General features: G+C 43.0%; 1 protein-coding gene across 3 annotated transcripts in view; it reads right to left on the bottom strand.

The window, feature by feature from the left end:
* Nucleotides 1-20,994, bottom strand: part of LOC146348229 (phosphatidylinositol 3-kinase regulatory subunit alpha-like) — a 138,767-nt gene that overhangs the window by 84,005 nt on the left and 33,768 nt on the right. For all 3 annotated transcript variants that reach the window (XM_084852633.1, XM_084852636.1, XM_084852634.1), the window contains one exon: nt 18,576-18,653. In XM_084852633.1, coding sequence (XP_084708759.1) covers nt 18,576-18,653 — 78 coding nt within the window. The remainder of the gene's footprint in view (nt 1-18,575; nt 18,654-20,994) is intronic.

Raw genomic sequence — 20,994 nt, 5'->3', positions numbered from 1 at the left:
TGGTTGGCCACTGTGTGAACAGAATGTTAGACTAGATGGAACCTTGGTTTGATCCAGCAGGGCTCTTCTTATGTTTTTATGTAGGCTTGAGGAAAAAAAACTGGAAAAAAACCATTCCCCCATTCCCTACCCCCCAATCTCCAGAAAAACAGAAAAAAAGTCCCCCCCCCCGCAATTTTCTGGTCCTCCCCACCCCCATTTTTCTGGGTTTTCCCTCCCAGCCTTCACATCTCCAATCACCTGTCCTTTCAACTGCTGGCTACTGGGTCCAAGTTTGAATAACAAATAGTTGGGACACTGCCTGGTCTACAAGACAGCTTTTAGTTCAAAAATACACACATACATACACCCACCAGTACTATATTTTTAAATGATCAAAAGAGCAAGTGGTCAATAACAGTGTATTCAGAATAACTACAGAATCTACCATCAGTACAAAAGCAAGATATATGATGCTCCCCCCATTTTTACCAAGCACTGCAAATTGTAAATATGGAGCTTTGTGCAATTGCAGACCTGCCAAGCTAGGATAACAACCCTAAGGTGTACTACAGTTCTTACCTAGCAATCCATTTAAGTTCTGAGAGAATCCAAAAGCCCACCACAAACCATCCCCCAAACCATCCCTCTGGATGCCTATTCTGAAGTAACAGTGAGAAGCAGCACAGTACAAAAATACAGCTTATGCATGTCTACTCACAAATAAGGAATAGATTTCGCAGGAGTAGGCATGAACAACATGTTCTGAGAGCATGCAGTGTACAGGATTGCACTATAAACGATGTAAATGACTTGGCTGCAGCACCTATCGTGGAAGGGAACATCCCTCTCCATTTGAACCTGCCCATCCTCTTACATTTTATTTATTTATTTATTTATTTATTTATTTATTTATTTTATTAATTGCCCATCTGGCTGGTCACCCAGCCACTCTGGGCGATGTACAATATTAGAAACAGTTTAAAACAATAAAATTCTACATTAAAAACATCATATTTCTAAAAAATACCCTAACCCACCCCAAATGCCTGCCTGAACAACCACGTTTTTAATGCGTGGTGGAAGCTCATTAAAGAGGGGGCATGGCGGAGTTCCACAGAGTGGGGGTCACTACAGAGAAGGCCCTCTCCCTCATCCTCACCAGTCTAGCTGTCCTGGCGAGGTAGGGCACCTGTCCTCTACCTGTCCTCTTCTACCTACCTGTCCTCTTCAGGTAGGGCCTTGCTCCAGGATCCTATGCCCTACCAAATAACATCTTGTGGGGGCAAGCTGGAAGGATGGATGAATTTCTCTCTTATTTCTACAACTTTCAAATTTTTGAGGCACAAGTTTGTTCCTTCTTGTTTCTGCACCATTTTGTAAATTCTTTGGTAAAAAGTCAGCATGAACATTTGGACGCATTTTCATGCATATTTCATGTAATACACACATTTTTGCAAGCAATTTCCCCTAATATATGCATTTCTGCATACAATATTCCCTAACGTATGCATTTTTCTACACATTTTGTGATCAATGAATTGCACTGCAAAATTCAGAAAAGTGCAGAAACTGAAGGAAAATTGCATTCGAGTTTGTATATTAGTTTTAAAAATACAGGTTAGGTTGTCTTGTATTAAAATGTGAACCAAAAGAATTTCACCCCCTTCCTAACAAGGAATAGGGCCTTCTTAGTGGTAGCTCCAGTCCTGTGGAATAGAAATCTGCAATAGAAATCCGACAATAAAATCTGCTCTCCTTAAGGCAAGTAATTTTTTAAAAAATTATTATTTTGATAAGCATTTACGTGACTGGCTCTCTGCCTTTATGCATTCGTATTATGTGTCTTTTTATTGGCATGTTTTATTTTCAAATAATTTATTTTTCTTTTGTGGTTGACATATGTTGATTATTTTAACTTTGTCTTGATATCAACATTGAGGAAACCGGGATAAAAATTAAATAAAGAAATAATAACACCAGCTCTCATTTTTTTTAAAACAAATTCATATTTCCCATGGATTTGCCATAGAAAATCAGTAGCAATGGTGAACTCCCAAGACAGAATAGCTGAACATGGTCAGTAGTATTGAGCTTTTAAAAGTGTGTAAATGGAGTGGTGGTGGTGATGTTTGTGTGGGAATAGTCCCCATGTACAGTCCTAGGAGGCAACAAGCTTCTTCTTCGAGGATTTCCCCTATGACTCTATAGCCTCTTCCCCACCCAAGTTAACACTTGCTGGAGATCTTCAAGCAGAGGCTGGACAGGCATCTGTTGGGGATGCTAGCTCTGGATTTCCTGCATTGAGCAGGGGGTTGGCTTAGATAACCTCTAAGACCCCCTCCATCATTCTTTATAGAATGATTGCTGAAGCCAGTGGAGGCTGGTGACTCTGATTTCAGTGGGGCTGTAAATCCATTCTCGGTTTTAGTCAGAACCAGCCAGAACTCTAACAGAGCTATTCAAAGTGCTTGGCACCTTGGATATCTCCTTTAGAGTTCTGGCTGGCTCTGATTAAAACCCAGAACGGATACACCGCCCCCCCCAAATCAGAGTCATCAGCCTCCACTGGTTGAAGCCAGTTGATGAGCGCAAACAGGAACATTTTCTTTAAGTTGTGACAGGTCACATGCCTTTTCAGGGGTTCTTCAGCCACCACCTCTAGTGAAGCTACCTCCTTGTAATTGCGTTCTGCGATTGAGCAGCTCTTCTTACAGAAAGACAATGAGGAATCACAAAGCCAACAGCATTTAAATGAAAACCAATTGCACTAAAATTATACCTTTTTAGGGAGCATATTTCAGGGTGGAGAGAAGTGTCACAAAGATAGATTCATTTAGCTGCTGGATGCCACCGAAGTAGAAATTAAAAACAGGGGGAATGGAAATAAGAAAAATGTTTAAATAATGCTGCGCATTTACCACCTGGAAAGAGACTCCAGAGCCGCAAGAACAGTTCACTGTGTTCTATAACTAAATAATAAATTAATCACTTCATAAAAAATCATATATATATATATATATATATATAGAGAGAGAGAGAGAGAGAGAGAGCACTCTTCCAGCAGATTTTTTTTCAAAGCAAACATGACCAAACCTAATTACCTCCATTTCATGGCAAGATGAATTTGCAACAAAGCTGGAAATAAATCCAGCAAGATCCGGTGGATCCACAGTTGGCTACAGAATCGGACTCAAAGAGTGCTTATCAATGAGATCTTCTCAAACTGGGGAGAGGTAACAAGCGGGGTACCGCAGGGCTCAGTCCTGGGCCCAGTGCTCTTCAACATTTTTATTAATTACTTGGAGGAGGAGGTGCAGGGAATGCTGATCAAATTTGCAGATGACACAAAATTGGGCGGGATAGCTAATACTTTGGAAGACAGAAACAGAATTCAAAGTGATCTTGATAGACTGAAGTGCTGTGCAGAAAACAACAGAATGACATTTAATAGGGACAAATGCCAAGTTCTGCACCTAGGAAAAAGAAACCAAATGCACAGTTACAAGATGGGGGATATGTGGCTCAACAACACTACAAGCAAGAAGGATCTTGGAATTGTTGTAGATCACAAGCTGAATATGAGCCAACAACGTGATGTGGCTACCAAAAAGGCAAATGCTATTTTGGGCTACATTAATAGAAGCATAGCCTCCAAATCCTGGGAAGTACTAGTTCCCCTCTACTCAGCACTGGTTAGGCCTCATCTGGAGTACTGTGTCCAGTTCTGGGCACCACATTTTAAGAAGGATGCAGACAAACTGGAGAGGGTTCAGAGGAGGGCAATAAAGATGATCAGGGGACTGGAAACAAAGATCTATGAAGAGAGACAGAATGAACTGGGCATGTTTAGCCTTGAGAAGAGAAGTCTGAGGGGAGATACGATAGCGCTCTTCAAGTACTTGAAAGGCTGTCACAGAGAGGAAGGCCAGGATGTCTTCTCCATCATCCCAGAGTGCAGGACACGGAATACTGGGCTCAAGTTCCAGGAAGCCAGATTCCGGCTGAACATCAGGAAAAACCTCCTGACTGTAAGAGCAATACGACAATGGAACCAATTCCCTAGGGAGGTGGTGGGCTCTCCCACACTGGAGGCGTTCAAGACGAGCTGGACAGCCATCTGTCAGGGATGCTCTGACTTGGATTCCTGCACTGAGCAGGGGGTTGGACTCGATGGCCTTCCAGCCCCCTTCCAGCCCCACTATTCTGATTCTATGATCCCTTGCTCCTTTGATAGATCTCACCAACAGCTCATTGGTGTTTACAACACTTCAGCCAGCAAAGATATGGACTGGTTACCTTATATTGGTTTTACTTATATTAGCATTGCACATACAACAGTGACTGAACTATTCCCTATAGTTGGGGTTATATCACTTTACAAACTAAGAACAAGTGGTGCCCTTAATGCCTGGGTGCACAGGGCGCTGCCCACCTAACTCCAACCCTCAGCCCCCCCACCCCCACCACCACCAGCAACGCTAAAAATCACTTACGGCAGGAAGGTGCATGGTACCGTGCTTGCTTCTCTCTGTGTTCCAAGTACGCCCAGCTGGAGTCTGTGTTAGTACTGTGCATGTGCTCGTGTGCAGAACTTCCCTGCAGTATGAGGGCTCTTGGGAAGGAGTCAGTGAGGAGGACAGTGAGAGAGAACGCTCTGCTTCGCTGCCATAAATAACCATAAACTGATTCTGATGAGGACCTACTGGAATGGGTGAAGACAGGGCATTGTGAAAGGTGCCCAATAACCAGTCATTTCCTGCCTGCCTCTTTTTAGAACAATGTGCCTGTGCACAGCATCATACTGGGTGCCTGTATTGTTTTCCAGTTACTGTGCTTCCTACACTGGAGGCAGCATTGGGGTAGATTTTGGATGCTCAGAACTTGCTGCCCATGCTTACTCCTGAATAATCCAGTCCTGCTTACTTGTGAGTAGACGTGCTGGATTTTTGAACTAAGCTGCTTCTCGCTGTTACTTCTGAGTAAACATGCTGAGGGGTGGTTTGGGGGATGCTTTGTGGGAGACATGCAAAGAAGTGAATTTTGGATGCTCTCAGAACTTGCTGCTGGTTTACAAAGATGGCGTTTTTGTGGGGCTCTGAGGATGATATGATGACGATGCCACCCCCACCCCACACACTCAGGTTTGCAGGCATGCCACTTCGGTGTCCCCTTTTGCAATGGGTTGCAAAGAAGGGGGAGGAAGATCTGTGTGGATCCCCTCTCCCATTGCTTTGCGCACATAATCCTCAAGTCACTTGATTCTCTGTGCAATGGGATTTGTTCCTGGAACAGGAGACTGTGGGTGCAAAGGAGTGTTTTTGTGTAGCTGTTTGGATTCCTGGATCCTTTGCATTCATGAGCCTCAGTTTCCTCTTTATGTGGTATGGGCTTCTAGGGATCCAAAAGATTGCTCTGCCTTTGGTGACCTTCTGGTTCTACCTCTACCCTCCATCAGCCCAGTGCACACCAGCTGTCATTGCTAAGAACAACCTTACTAAGACACCTCAAGTGGTCAGTTCATCTGGGGTGCTTCCACACTAGTTGTTTACTCTGGAATAGCCACGCTCTGGTCACTCACTTTGGGGGGGCATCTCTACATGACATTGTTATCAAATTGTTGGTTCTCCTTTTTTTAAAAAAAAATAATAATGGAAGAATAGAGCAATCTACACAGGTGTAGATCACTTTATTGCTATGCTTCCATCTTTTTAAAGAGGTGCAGTTTTGATGTGTGAAATATCAGGCAGGTGAACTTATCAGTACTACTTCTGTATACCTTTTCTATCAAGATTGCCAATAAATATAGTGAGCTGTTATAGTACTGGCTAAACACTTATGGTGTTTTTAAACATCTTGCTACCCTCCCTAAAAAATATGTTCGTGGCAAGCCTGGCAGTTCTTGAGTTGCACTCACGGAAGTTACTACAGTATTATACTACACTGTGGGCTAACTTTTGCATCCAAATGGAACCTGAGAGCATCTTATTAAATATCTTATGTCTGCTTATCTCCAAGTGAGGAAGAGAAACAGTATTTATAGACAGCTTGCTGACGAAGTCTGTCCTTGTTGTGCTCCCAAGAGGCAGAGATGAACAGGCTTCACTGAATATTCTCAGGATTATTTTTTTCAGCACATTCAAAGTGGCAGGGGTGAGGGAAAGGGAAAAAGTGGGTTGGCGAACCTCTGATTATTTGGAGGGGGGCACTTTCAGAAGCAGTGGACCTTTTAGCAGAGGCAGTAACATAGTCAGAGGCTTCTTCTTTCAGAACTTTCCCCCTCTTTTTTATTTTTAATTCCCATTGTTTTCATGCAGTGGCAATGATCCTCTTCCATTAGGGGCCATCTTGCTCCACAGTACATCTGAAGAAGGGTACTATGTGTAGCATCCTTTCTCAGGAGCGCTGTTAGGTGAGATCGCTCCTGACACAGGAGGATCACTATGGAAAGCAGCAGCAAAAACTGTTAGAAAGAGAGAGGGAGGGAGGGGGGGAGGGAGAGAGGGAGAGAGAGTTTTAAAAGAGGGAGAAGCCTCTGACAGTGCTTCTGTCTCTGACGGCTAAAATGTAAGCTCCCTGCAACCAAGAAAATCATCTGAACTTCTCCAATCCACCCCTGAATGTGCAGAAAGTGCTTCCCCATCTTCACAGTCCAAGAATGGGGCTAAGAAGGTGAGGATAGACTTTCTGACCAGCCCTAACTTGTAAGGTGTGCATGGATTCTCTAGCACTGCATACAGGATTGAAACCCAGCATTCCTATTTTTACTCTTCCTGGTAGTTGGCCTTCTTTTAGGTTATTTTCACTGTCCTCTCAAGGACAACTGTGTCATCTTGAGATAATACAATCATAGAATAGTAGGGTTGGAAAGGGCCTATAAGACCATCAAGTCCAACCTGCTGCTCAATGATAATATCAAGATGAATATCTTGATATTATCACAGTAATAAAAAGGTAACCTGGCCAGCCACTATTAATAAATGGATCATGTCTCAAAAATGCCACTGACTGGCTTCTGTATTAAAAAAAATAAAATAAAGGCGATGTCTGAAGGTACCCCATAGAATACTGCTTATTCACTATAACATATCTGAAAATGCTCACTTGTCTTGTTGTTGTAGGGACACATACACACTTACAAAGCTAGTTGAGGACATTTGCCAAAAAAAAGTGTTGCTTTTTCTTTTTTTTTTTAGAAAGGAAGTCTTCAATAAAATAATAAAAAAGAGATTGTGAAACTGAACCAACATTCCTCCAGTCAGTGCTTCTTCTCATATGATAACCAAGATCTGCACCTCTTTATTATCCTATGTGATGTTTTGAGGCGCTATCTAAAATGGCTTTATTTCAGGGTTAAATTCTGGACATTTTCTGCATATGACAAAGCTACTCCTTTTCAGATTGTTCAGAAGTATCATCAGTTATTAAGTAATGGTAATACACCACCTCCATTCCCAGAAATGAGTTTAGCCTCTCTACACATTCAGGTTTACACCCCTGCATGAGTCACATCTGGGAGGAAGCTCTTCCCAGCTCAGAGTATTTGTCCATCTAGTCCATCAGAGTAGACATCTAGTACTGTCTATTCTGGCTGACAGGAGCACCCCAGGGTCTTGGGCAAAAAGAGGTTTTTCACGTCACCTACCTGATCCTTCTTTTGAATTGGAGATGCCAGGAATTGGACCAGGGACCTTCTGAATGCAAAGCATGTGCTCTGTCATGGAGCCATGGTAACAGCTTGTAACTAAAACAGAATTCAGGTTCTGGAGAAGAACTGATCCCCCCCTCCCCTAAATGCTAGTTTCAATGATGTTCAAATGCAAATATGCAAAGCAAATGGCACACTTTAAGTATAAAGGATCACAAGTTTTAGCTCATTTAGAACTAAAGGCACACTGGGGGGTGGGCCACACATGGGCCGTGGGCCAGATGCACTGCCATCCTCTTGTGTGGCCTCCTCAACACCAGTGAAATTGGGCAGTGCTGGAAAAAAATGGTAACTTGCTTCTGAATTCCTGTGGCAAACTAATATGAAGCCTTAAACAGGTTAAATTTACCTCGTTTTCATGCTAAATTTGTCTTTGTAAGGATCTGTAGTGGTTTGCTGCCACATTTTGGTAGCAAAACGCTGCCACACTTTGGCAGCAAAATGCCAATTTATTTTGCCAATGGTGAGGTGGCCATTCTGGCGGGGGTGTGGTCCATGGGGGGGAGGGGCGGGCAGTGGAACATGGCCCCTGGCCCCTCAGAAATTACCCACCTCTGATCTAGAGTGTGGATGGGGAACCTGTGGCCTACAACTCCCATCATCCCTGACCATTGGCTGTGCAGGCTGGGGCTGATGGAGCTGGAGTCCAACAAATCTGGAAGGCCACAGGGTCTCTACCTCCGATCGAGAGACATGCCGTGAGAATTCATAGCACCCTGGGATTTCATTTACAGACATAATGCTAATTCATCTAAAGGAGATGCTCAAAAGATTCTTTAGGGGAAAATATTCTCTGGGAAAATAGAACATGTGTGAAAAGTAGTGCATAAATGTCTTTCTCCATAATTCAAGAGGGGAAAACAGTGAGACACAGAATGAATGGTTTCACTGAAATGCTTGCCTTTGATAAGATCTCAAGATTTGCAGCTGTGTGTAAATACACACACACACACACACACACTAACAGGGCAAATAGCAACTGTGTGTGGGGATGTGGCGGTGTCTCACTGGGAAAATGGGGCCAGGGAAGCAGTTAATCCAGCCCTCACCCTAACACTGCAGCCCCATGTCAGACTGGGGAAAAGTCATGAAGGAAATTTTGCCTCATTGCTTGTTGCTGCTTGACAAAATCAGTACAAGAACCATAGTTTAAGAAACATAGATGGCTAAAGTGACCATTGTCCCTGGTCTCTTTCTTGAATTGCACTTGCAGAGGTATATAAATACAGTATTTATATACTACACTATGGGTGAACGCTTGCATCCAAATGACACCTGAGAGCATCTTATCAAATTGCTTATGTCTGGAAAATTGGCCCACTTATCTCCAAGTGGGGAAGAGAGACAGTATTTAGAGACAACATGCTGATGAAGTCTGTCCCTGTTGTGCCCCCAAGAGGCAGAGATGAACAGGGCTTTCACCTTCCAGCATCCAATCTAATTTTACACTACATCTCTCTGCTGGCCAGACTCTGGAAGCCATTACTCACTCATTAAAGCCACAAGGTCCATCTGATATTCTGCTAGTTCCTCTGCACCACTGCTATGACTCGAATGCCTGTGAAACCATGTCACACGATGCTGAGCCTTTCATCCCTATGATGCAAGGCCAGATGCCATCTGCTAGGGGACTGACATGTACAAGCTCCAGATTTGTGCACAGAGGGAAATATTTAGTATCTGAATATGATGTTATGCAGTCTAGGAAATGGGCATAAATGCATTCAGTTTTACTACTGTTTTTGATTCCATAATATGTTTTCACTGAACTGTAGGGATTTTTTTTTTTTTTGGTCAGGTTCCGTTGGTGGAAAGGAACAGTGGACAAGGCACATTGGACAGTACAAACAAAAGCTTGAAAAAGGAGAGAATGGGAAGATGTGTTGATATAGTAGCTTTCATGAGCTCCTCACACTGCTCTTACAGCTTCTGCATACTTTAACGTTGTTACGCCAACCATGAGGTTATGAATGGGCCCTTTACTTAAAAGTAGTCAAGCTTCTCAGAATTCCACAAAGGTGCTAGATTGTGTGCTAAGCCATTCTGCAACTTGCTAACATGATTATGGACTTCAGCCTTCTTGTCTGATGACCCTAATTACAGTGCTATCTGAATACTGATATTAATTGACTTTTTTCATTGCCTTTGGTTATTTTGAACTATTTTTCATGTTTCTCATCTTACTGAATCAACACGTCTCAAACCAGTTACAGAAAGAAGAAAATAATTAGAGATGAATCAAGATTTCTCAGAAGTTATTGTTTGGAAAACGTTTCTGAGAATGTTCTTTTTTGACCCGTCCCTGAAAAAGAAGACCATCTTGCAGAGTTCTATTAGAGTATTACCCACTCTGCCGTTTTTACCACACAATGCTCCGAAATAGTGCCAAGTCTGGGGCACTGTGCAGGACACAAGATGGCAGCCAGGCTGCCCATGTAAGTAGAGATAACATAAATAAAAAGGTAAGAAAAAAGGAAGAGGTTGTGCTTCTGCCGCTGACGATAAGGAACCCGACCTCTCGGGAACTGTTGGAGAATTTCTCCTTCCCCTGGAGAATACTCTATGAAATTGTACCCACAATTTTGCCACTTGAATATAGAGTGGAGAATTGGGGGAGGCCATTTTCATTCAGCTCTGTGAGTGGGAACCTGCCCCAAATAGTACAACTAAACTACAATTAGGGATGGCAGAATCAGCCATTTTTGAGCTTACCCCAGTTCTCCAAAATGCAGTTTCAAGCTCGGCTTGCCTCACTCATTCAAATTTTGTTTGAATTGTATTTCAGGCTCGTTTGAATAAGAAAAGTGCGTGTTTTGAATTTTTTTCAAATGTGCAAATTTCCCTCCAATGGCTCAACATAAAAATGCACATTTTTGAAAACGGCATTTTTCAAATGCAAGTGCGATTTTCATGAATTTACAAACATTTCTCGAAAAAAATTGTGCTGCCCATATTTGCCTTTGGGATTCCAGACATGACATTTTCAAATGATTTGAGAACATAACCAAAATTCTCATACATCCCTAACTACAATATTAACAAACAGGAAAATTAGAAAGGAAGGGAAAATGATACAGACTTCGTTTTTCTCAGATACATGTCTATATTACCTTTCCAAGCACTAATGCATGTCTAGGTGAAACCGACCTAGACGACAATCCTTCCTACCTCCTCTTTTGCTTTTCCTACAGAGATAAAATCTGTGGCCAGCCTACAGAACTTTCTGGCACAGTGGGAACCTGCCCCAAATAATACAGTAAGCAGGGGGAAGGGACTGGGAAGGTTTGGCAGCTTGGGCTGGATGTGTAGTTCAGATGCTCCTCTCCTTCAGCAGCAATTACATTTGCTTTCTCCCCCAAAATATCATTCTGGCAAATTGCAAACTGTTCCACAAAGTCAAGTTTGGATGGAGATGCATTGATGGTGTTAATATTCTTGATATTTGTGGTTCCCTAAATCCCCACAATTCATTCACTAAATCAGACCTGCAACTGAGAGTCACAGTGTGGATATAGGTACCTATTAAAGGGCACTCTGTCTCTCTAGCAGGAGTGGAGAACCTCAGGCCTAGGAGCCAAATCTGACCCTCCTGGAGTCCCCACCTCCTTTCCGCCAACCACCAATTGTTTGGTGGTTTCCTGGCTTCTGTATAGTTTCCCCCCATTCTAAATGGTTGAAATCCCTCCCCTAAAACTTGATCACTGGCAATAAGAACTTTCAGCTACAATATGCTGGTACTGGGTAGGATCCAATGGTGCCTTACTGCTGGTGGAGAGTACCACCAGTTCCCGATGCTCGTGCAGCCGGCCTCAGAGGCACACACATGTCCTCTACTGCTGGCAGTGGTGAGATAGCGCTTCTGGGGGAAAGCTCCCAAATGACTGGAAATGCAAGTTGCTGGAAGGGACAGGTCCACGTTCCAGAAACGTCTGTTTCTGGTCATTTGGGGGCTTGCCCCCAGAAGTGCTGCATCACCAGCGGTGGTGATAGGAGCCACACGTGTACTAGGAACCAGTGGTGCTCACCACCAGTGGTAGGGCACCGTTGGATATTACTTATTGCTTCTGGTCCCACCCCTTGTGCCTTTGGTCCCACCCCCTTTGCCTTCAGCTCTGCCTACCACTGGAATGTGGCCCCCAAGAACTTCTCCAAAATTGAATTCAGACCTTGAGATGAAAAGGTTCCCTACCCCTACTCTACTAAGAGTTCACTCCCGGAGAACCCACACGCAAGAATCAGTGGGGCATGAAAGGTGTAAGGAAGACTTCCATGGTTATTTAGCCAAGGAACACAAGAGAGTCAATATGGCAAACAGAAATAGCATGAAATGATTTCCAGCTATCCATCCTGTCTTATTTGATCTCAGAAACTCCACTGCCTACCTATGCAGGGTTCTGAAGCTAGGTTCCCCCTGCCCTCTGATCAAGTGAAAATAGCTGGTACAGTGCACCTTGACTACGAAGAGCAGGCATCTCTTTCAGAATTTGTCTCACACATGCCAGTAGTTGAAGAGGTGAGGTTACATATGCCCCCCCACCTGTTTATTAGATGTGTAGCATTTTATTTACTATCTCTAGCATCATGCCCCTTGGATATGAACATGTCCTGCAATTACACATATATCATTATCAGCCACTACTGTAAATGTCTATTCTAGCTTCTTTTACAAGGAGGGCCCTAGAGAATCCCAGCATCACCCAGCTGAGGACAGAGGGGACATCAATAATTACTATAATCTGTATTCAAGAGAGATAGTAAGGCAGCCTTTTTCACACAAGGGCCCAGCCATGTACCCAAGGCAGTCTCTCTGACACAAGAGCTCAGCAATGTACCCAAGGCTGCCTCTCTCACACAAGGGCCCAACTATGTACTGATAACATATCCCACATTGGTAGTATCAAGGGTTTAGGTGCAGATTACAGCAACTACAATTAGCAAGATTTCTTTGAAGCCAACCTCTTTCTGATGGGGGCGAGTAATTAAAATCATTATAGAATCTATAGTACAGATAATTTTTGTGCCAACTTACAACTCAAACCTCCTCTGCTAGTTAGCAATGTTTAGGTAAGGCAGCTTCTGGGGATTTGGACAGTGGAGCTGAGAGAAGACCTGCCTCCCCACACTATTTTCAAATCGAAGGAGTTTCCACGATGCCATTCTGTACAGCCTCACCTTTTTGAACTCTCATCTGGAGTGAGGTAATAAAAAAGCAAGGTGTGTCATATTCAAAACGGAAGCCATCTCAGATAGTGCAAAAGGGCCCTAGTTTATAATAAAGAGCTGGAAAATTAATGCCTCTAATAAAATGGTGTTCCTGGAATGGTATGTGTGTGTATTACTCTTCCAAAGAGTTCCTGTAGGCATGCATCTCTGTTAGGCTTATGGATTTTTTCCCTAAAGGAGCAAATGGGTGTGCTCTGGTAAAGAGAATACAGCTACATTCCTCCACCATTTTGATACCAAGTTCAAAATTACTCTGCAAAGAAAGTCACATGTTTTATTTTCTTGGCTGATATGATTCCAAAACCCCATATTAACTGCCACACAAATTCAGTCATGCCAACCCCCTTTGCAGTCAAACACCATCTCCAGTACCTGATGGAAATTTACATCAATATACATTATAACCCAGTTTGTCTCCTCGTGAAAAAAATGACATTCATGTTGAATCAAGATGATGTCCATAATCTAACAAGGGACCTGTGCAGATAGCGCAAAAATGTTAACTGCAAGCAAGATAATCCAGAGACAGAACATCACTGCTTGGGTAGTGAGATGCAAGCGTGTGTGAGCCTCAGTTTGAGTCAACATTTTGTCCATGCAACACATCCAGGCTGAACAAAAATGGATATAGGGCCATATAAAAAGGACTTTTATCATTTGTGGATCTAAATTCAGTTGTCACCTGTCTTTAAGTAGTCTTTTCACTGAAAACTCACATTGTCCCTGTGAATCCTCACACATAATTCAGCTTCTTTGAATATATTTAGTTTTTATTATTTAGCAAGGTCAAAATTCATTGGATTCATCCAAGTTGACTTTAATTAGCTTAGTTGCCTTGCATATCAAAGTGGAAATCAGCTGCACAAACTCAGCACTGCACAACTGAACTGAAACAGATTCAACTACATGAAAGAAACTAAGAGCTAGTTTCAATGTAATATTTTGCAGCTGGACTGATTCCTGTGACTGCATGACTTTGAAGGCAGTTATGAACTGGTCATCTAAGCAACTTGCTCACAGACAATCCCACGATCACAAACTATCAAGAATACTTTCACGGATCACAGGACCATCTCCAAGCAGGTTGCACAGATGACTTGTTTGCACAAAACATTTTTATAAGCATGCAGCCACCGGAATTAGCCCAGGATCTATTCCATTCCTTCAAAACACTATGCTGAGGGTGAATCTTGGGGACTTTATTGTTTCCACTTGAGGTCAATGTTGACAAGAAATCATTCAGATGCTCAAACAATTTTTAAAAGCCTGATAAAAGCAGGGGCAAAGCAATTGTTTTCTGTGACTACTCTAGAGAGGTCATGAAGGAATGAACTGACATAAAACAACAGCAAGCTTATGTTAAACATTAGAAAGAATGTCCTGGAATTTGGGGGCAATGAAATAAAGCATCAGTCACTTATGTCCCACTTCATCTGTTCTGGTGTGCTTAAAAGGGCTGATCTTTTGTCCTCTAGGAACTATGCAAACCCTGTATAATTTTTACACCAGTTTAACTGTGACAAGTTCCCTTGTCGAATCTTGCGTGTCACTGTTTTATAAGGAAACAGGGAATATTCTGTTAGGAGAGCCTTTACCCCTCTTGCAGAATTATGGTTTCTACTAGGGTTCCCTGGGGAGGGGTAATGGCTCTTAAACTAGTTTATAGTGTTAGATGTGCCCTTTGTTTTGGGAAAAGCTCTATCCCTGAAATAGGTCCTCATCACACAGAATATTCCCCAACTTGCAGAAGAAACGCTTGCATGTCCCAAACCATGTAGGTGTGTCAGATATTTGTAAAATTCTGTATCACGGCCCTCCTACCTTAGTAATTTGTGGGACAAAAATTATATTAAGAGTTGTTTCAGTGTAATTAGGCCAGTTTTTAAAACAAAAAACAATGAGTCAGGTTAAAGGCCATTCAAAAGAACATCCAGCCTTACTAACAGGTGACTTTATGAGACTACTGATTAAGCCAATCTTTAGCATGGGACTTCATAAGTACAGAGTGCTCCCTTGGTTTAGGTGCAGGGTGATACATTTGAGCATCCTCTAAAATACTACCTGCTGGTTTTTGCCAGAGCCAGTGCACCTGGGCTAGGGGGTTTCCAGGGACTGATTTTCTAGACTGAAAAGTCTTATGTGACTTGGTCTGCAGTTGAGATCAGACACTTTGCCCACGTTTTACTCTCCACTTGAATGTGAGAATGATTCACGGCTGCTTCTGTGCGCTTCACTGCAGACAGTGAGGTATCTCGGGACTTGGTTTCTTAGTTCTGCAGAGGATGGATGAGCTCATGTTTCTTTATATAGATATCCCGTCAGATTCCTCTCCATAGCAACACCTCCTGGTGTGACAGCCTCTGGGCTTGTGCTGTCAGAGAGCCTGGCTGCTTGAGCTTGACACCTCATCCTTCCCATCATTGCAAACAGCATCCGCTCAAAGGCAACAGAGCAGAGAGGGACCAGAGCAGGTAAGAGAAGGGTGGATTAGCATGCTGCTCGAAAACATCATACTGCGTGCACCGTCAGCTAGGACAGAACAATTGAGCTCACTGCCACATTGCCTGATGCCATAGTGCCATCTTGTGGTCAAGATATTCAAAACACTTTGCCAAAAAATAAATACGTGTACACACAAGCAAATTTCTTTTGTTAACATTCTAGCCAGTAAATGTATTTATTCTAGCCAGAAAATAAATCCGCAATGGATTCAAGAATGAGCAAAGGCCTGGATGTGCCCAATCTCATCTGATCTCAGAAGCTAAGCAGGGTCAGCCCTGGTTAGTACTTGGAAGGGAGACTGCCTGTGAATCAGGCTTCCTGCACTAAGCAGGGGGTTGGACTCGATGGTCTTGTAGGTCCCTTCCAACCCTATGATTCTATGAAATGAGTTCCAATTTCTATGAATCCAACCTGCCGATTCTGCAGCGGACTGGCTTTTTCTGAGTCATACAGATTCTATGGACTTACAGACTACTTTTTCACTGGGGGAAGGGGATTTGTGCTAATTCATATTAGCACTTATGTGCATTGGTGCTTATTCGCATTAACTAATGTGGATTAATGCATTTGTGCAAGTGCACATTAGCACTAATGTGAATTAGCGCTCATGAGAATTAGCACAAGTAGAACAAAATTCTGGTTAAAACATCTGATTTCACCAATGAGTGGATTACAGAACAAAAGGCACCTGACAATCCACAAAACACAGACGGAATGGAATTAATGAAATCCATACATTCCTAGGTACAACAGAGACCCAAAAGGTCCTGCTGAATAGGGGAAACTGTAGTGGCACCATGGATAGAATTTAATCCAATGCCAAGAGCATATCAAGAGTCTACAGACATGTGGAAAGACAGAAGATGCCTCCAGACAAAGGTCTCCTAGCACTACCAGTTGAAAGGCATTGTGCAGCTATTTTGCCCTTTCCACAATGTAAGAAAAAAGATGGAAGAAGATGGTGGGAAAACACAGAGGGTTACAAATTCAAGACAATGTTGTCTGGACCCCCCCCAGTAAAATTCTGTGGTTGAGGTAGGGCAATTGCACAACAAAAGTCTCATCTAGAAACTACAGAGCCCAGAGACACCACTGTGCAACTCAGATCTACACTCCACTTGATTCCTAAAGGTCCATATTCAAAGAGGTCCCCTGTAGCCTCAAGGTTTGTGTGTCAGTTCTCTGCAGTGGGTAGAAAATAATCCATTCATTTCATTTCTGTTTCTTTGACCCGTATTGTTTTCATGCTCCCTTCTATGTCAGTAGCAAGATGGGGGGTGGTGGACTCCATGGTCTTATAGGCCCCTTCCAACCCTATTATTCTATGACTCTATGATATCTTATCTCTGATAACAGAGGAGGCATTATTGACAAGAGCTGCAAGGAGACAGGCAGCTGTCATTCACAACTGATTATGGGTTGATTGGTTGTGGGGTGGTGGTTTTTTGTTTGTTTGTTGTAAAATAGGGCTGGATAAGTGCTCAAATTATGCCTTTGTGTGATGGGAGAATACACATCACGAAGGAGAAAAAATGAAATTCCAAATAAATGTTCTTGAAATAATTGTGTGTTTGCTCTCTTGCTAACTTTCAAACTCTTTTTTACTGGTGCAGAATGAGTGCTCCAGTGCTGTAGTAGGGTGGCATCCAATGGGGCCGCTCCAGCTCAGCTGGTGGTGTTGCACTTGCGGGACTTGCTGCTTGTACAATGGGGCTTTGGCACTTCTAAAAATAGCCCTGGAAATGCTCCACTGACTTGCCTCTTTCTGGAAACGAGCATTTCTGCTCCTTTATGTTTACAGCTGCAAAAGCCCTGTTGTGCAAGCAGCAGGTCAATAGGATACTACCCTGAGAGAGCACTCAGCACCATTTTTTAAAAAAGCAAGAACATTAAAAAAATGTAAGTTCATAAAACACGCTGGTGTGTGTTACGCCACATACTATTGGTCTTACAGGTGATGTCCAATTAATGCCAACAACACAGAGGCATCCACAAGCTTTTTGTCCCTTTCTGATCACGCTCCCACCCAATGAGGCTAGTTTCCTCCCCGCTACATTATTATTTTTGTGTTGTTATTAATAACCATAATCATTTCTTAGGCCACCATCCTATACACACACAGCTGGAAGTAAGTCCCATTGAACTCAATGTGCTTCTGCACCCTGGATAGCTCCTTTAGAATTCTGCCTGATTCTAACTGAAACCCAGAGTGGATTCACCACCCCACTGACATTGGCGCCACCAGCCTCTACTGACATATAAGCCAACCTGAACCTGGGGTTGATGAAGGGCCTGATCCTGGAGCCTCGTAGAGGAGCCTTGGAATCACCAGATCCAAAGCCGGCTCTGCCCCCACCTCCAAAACGCCCCATTTCAGAGCTGCTGCTGGTGGGAACGCTGCCCACAGAATTTTCGGCAGGCACAGCTGGAGCCACCCAGGTGGATGTGCTCCAGCCCCCTGCTGGAAGAGGGGCACTTCCACCCGGTCCTAACTCACGGGCTCCGGAAATTCGAGCGAGACACCACAGGGTAGGTTTGCAGACATAAAGCTTGATTTTAATTTCAAATGCAGCAGTGGGCCCTTTGCCTTCATCACAAACCTAACAGTACTTAGCTTTTAAAAAGGAGCCATTTACCACATTTGTATGTGAAGTACAAGGAATCTGGGCAACTGACAAGGGGTCCTCTTAATTTATCCCCACAACCACTCCCTGATGCAAACTAAATGATTTATTTCCCCTGGACTGCCTGGTGATCGCTGTGTGTGAGCAAAAACTCAAACTCCCCAGTCCAATAATGAAAATCTAGCTACGTCCTGCTAGAGCTTTGCAAAAACCGTATCAAGGTCTTGTTCTGTTATCAAAGTTCACCGGGCCAGATGAGACAGGTCACTGAATTTTACAGCGACAAGCACATCTTTGAGCTATCCTAGTGATCCAGGGTCTCATTCATTCTAAAAGAGGCCTTTTGCCTCTTCACTCCATAGAATCTAGGCCCTTCCAACTAGGTAAAATGGCTCCAGCTCTGGACACGCAATGCACTTACACACTAGGCAGATTATTCTAGCCATGCTCAGCTACAACGCCCCACTGCAAAGAAGACTTCCCCAGTTGTGTCTAATGATGCAATAATTGTTGCACAGGGTCCCACAGCCATGGCTTACCTGTCAGAAGCATCTGTTTGAGTTGAGGGTTACGAAAGGAACTGGGAGGGTATTGGTAGAGAGCTTCATGATCTATGCCTATAAATGCAACAGAAATGGAGGAAATAAAAAGTCAGATTTTCTTAGGAGGGGTCTTCTCCTTATGAGGAGTCTTCAGTGTTGTGCCTGCAGGGTGCTACTGCACCCACAAGGCCAGGCTGAGCCACCCACCAAGCCATATTTCTCCCTCTGCAAGAGAAGAGAGCAATTCGTCCATATACTTGGGGGGGGGGGTGTCCTCCATGCTGAAAAATGGAGGGGAGGCAACTTATCTGTGTTATCATTGTGAATCATCACATTGTCTCTTACAAAAATGGTGGGAATGGTCCTGGGTAGAGGCAAAGGATCAGTAGATGTAAAGAATTACCAAGGGCAGGCTCTCGCCAAAAGAATGAAGAAGAGCTGGTACAAAACAGCAGTGTCATTTTCCTGGAAAGCACTGCAATTTTCCACAAGTAAAAAAATAGCGTGTTTTGCCGTTGCCACAACAGATGATTCCATTCAACTGTTGCCAGGGTCAGCATGACATGCCAACTTCTAATTCAAAAATAGGGTTAGGGTTGTCAAAATACTGAACTTTCAAATGTTGATTACATTTTTGCAGGAAAAATTTGCAATTGTAAAAATAGATGAATAAAATAACACAATTTCAGGGTTTATATTTATTTTAAAAATGTAAAAATGCAAACCACCCAACAATCTCAGAGGCACCTGATGATTGACTGTCACTATAGTATTCCTGTAAGGTGTGTCAGAGAGGGGGAAAAATGTGGTAAGGACAGCTGCCTTGAGTGCCATTTTTCTTGGAAGAAAGGCAGTGTGCAAATCAAAACAAATAAATAAAATAAAGTGTCACTTCAGCAAGCTTGAGAAAAACAGTACCTTCTAGAGAAAGCCATACTCATTTGACCCCCTACTTTCCTAAACTCGAGGGCTGGCTGAAAACATTTTGCTGTCTCCAACACCTCATCATTGCTCTCCACCCAGACACCTGCCACCTGAGACAGCCACTTCACTCTGCTTGGAAGGCCAGCCCTGCTAGATTCCACCATTCAGGCATTAGGTAAAGGGAAAGCCTCTGCTAGGCATTTTGCTGGGCCTGCTGGAGAACTCTGAATCTTTCTTCTCTTCCCTACCCGTTAAACTTTCCATTGAAAACGTTCAAATATAGGAAATACCCTTTTCTGGGTCATCATAACAGATCCACATACACTGTCGTGTCTTCAAATCATGCCTTTTCAATTGCCGCAGTACCTGTCTATGTCATTATTTCGACAGCCAGCTATTTTACATTTGTAGCTAATGGCTGGGTTTAGCTGCCAATTGTACTTATTTTGGCTGGCCTAGTATTATCTAGGTTACTTTGGAACTTGCCAATATGTGTACTGAATTTTTAAATTTGGGAACCCCATGGAAGTGGCTTTCTCATTCAGCTTGCTCATGGGTATATATGAATCCATACGCTCCAATGGTACTAATGTATGTGATACAGTACCAACTTTTTAGTACCTTTATCAACTAAATCCAGACCTTGTAAATGTAATAAATAGAAAGAGACAGATAGGTCACACCTGTAGAGCAACATACAAGCCCAAATGTTGCACTCCATGACCACCCGTAATGTTGCAAATGATTGCTGGGTTGCTAATTGCCAGTTTCTATGCAGAGCCACCGATGCTGAAATAAGCACACAAGTCCAGAGGTAGCACAGCTGGCAGTGTTATCTGAGCCCAGTGGTGGGTAGTACAATCCAAACTTTCAGCTAGGTCCCTCCAGGTATTGTTGCCTATAATTCCCATCATCCCCAGCCAGCATGGCCAATGGTCAGGGATGATGAGAGTTCTAGGCAACAACATCTGGAGAGACTCTGGTTGGAGAAGGCTGCTTTGTGAAATGGATGAATCAGCCTATTTCTGGTCCAATCACTTTCACATCCTTTTACCTATAATTCCATTCATTTTCCAGATTCACGGACTGGAATCTGATTCCAGATTCATGGGATTTACCTATAATTCCATTCATTTTCCAAAAGATCCTCTTTTTAAAAGTAACAAAAACATCTCTCAAAACATGTATTTCAAGTTGTATTTTCATACATATTTATATGCATATTTTCTTTCAAATTATGTACTTAAATGCATATTTTGATACATTAAACTACCAAGAACTGCTTTACAACGTTTGGAGAAGTGTGAAATCTGGTGGATACCTACATTTTGATCTGTGCATTAGCCCAAGAGGCCATTTCATACAGGAATTCACGAAGAGCAACTTCCTCAAGCATCCTTACTTCTCTTTGGGAGGCAAAGAAAAAGCAAGAGGCGTGGCAGCTGAAGACAGAAATTTGCTTTTCCTCACAACTTGCCTTGCCTCCCCATAC

The sequence above is a fragment of the Heloderma suspectum genome, chromosome 4, assembly GCF_057233095.1.
Source record: "Heloderma suspectum isolate Gila_16-S chromosome 4, 16-S_ref, whole genome shotgun sequence".
Lineage (NCBI taxonomy): Eukaryota > Metazoa > Chordata > Lepidosauria > Squamata > Helodermatidae > Heloderma > Heloderma suspectum.
The sequence above is the reverse complement of the archived record's forward strand: the minus strand, read 5'-3'. Positions and strand labels throughout refer to the sequence as shown.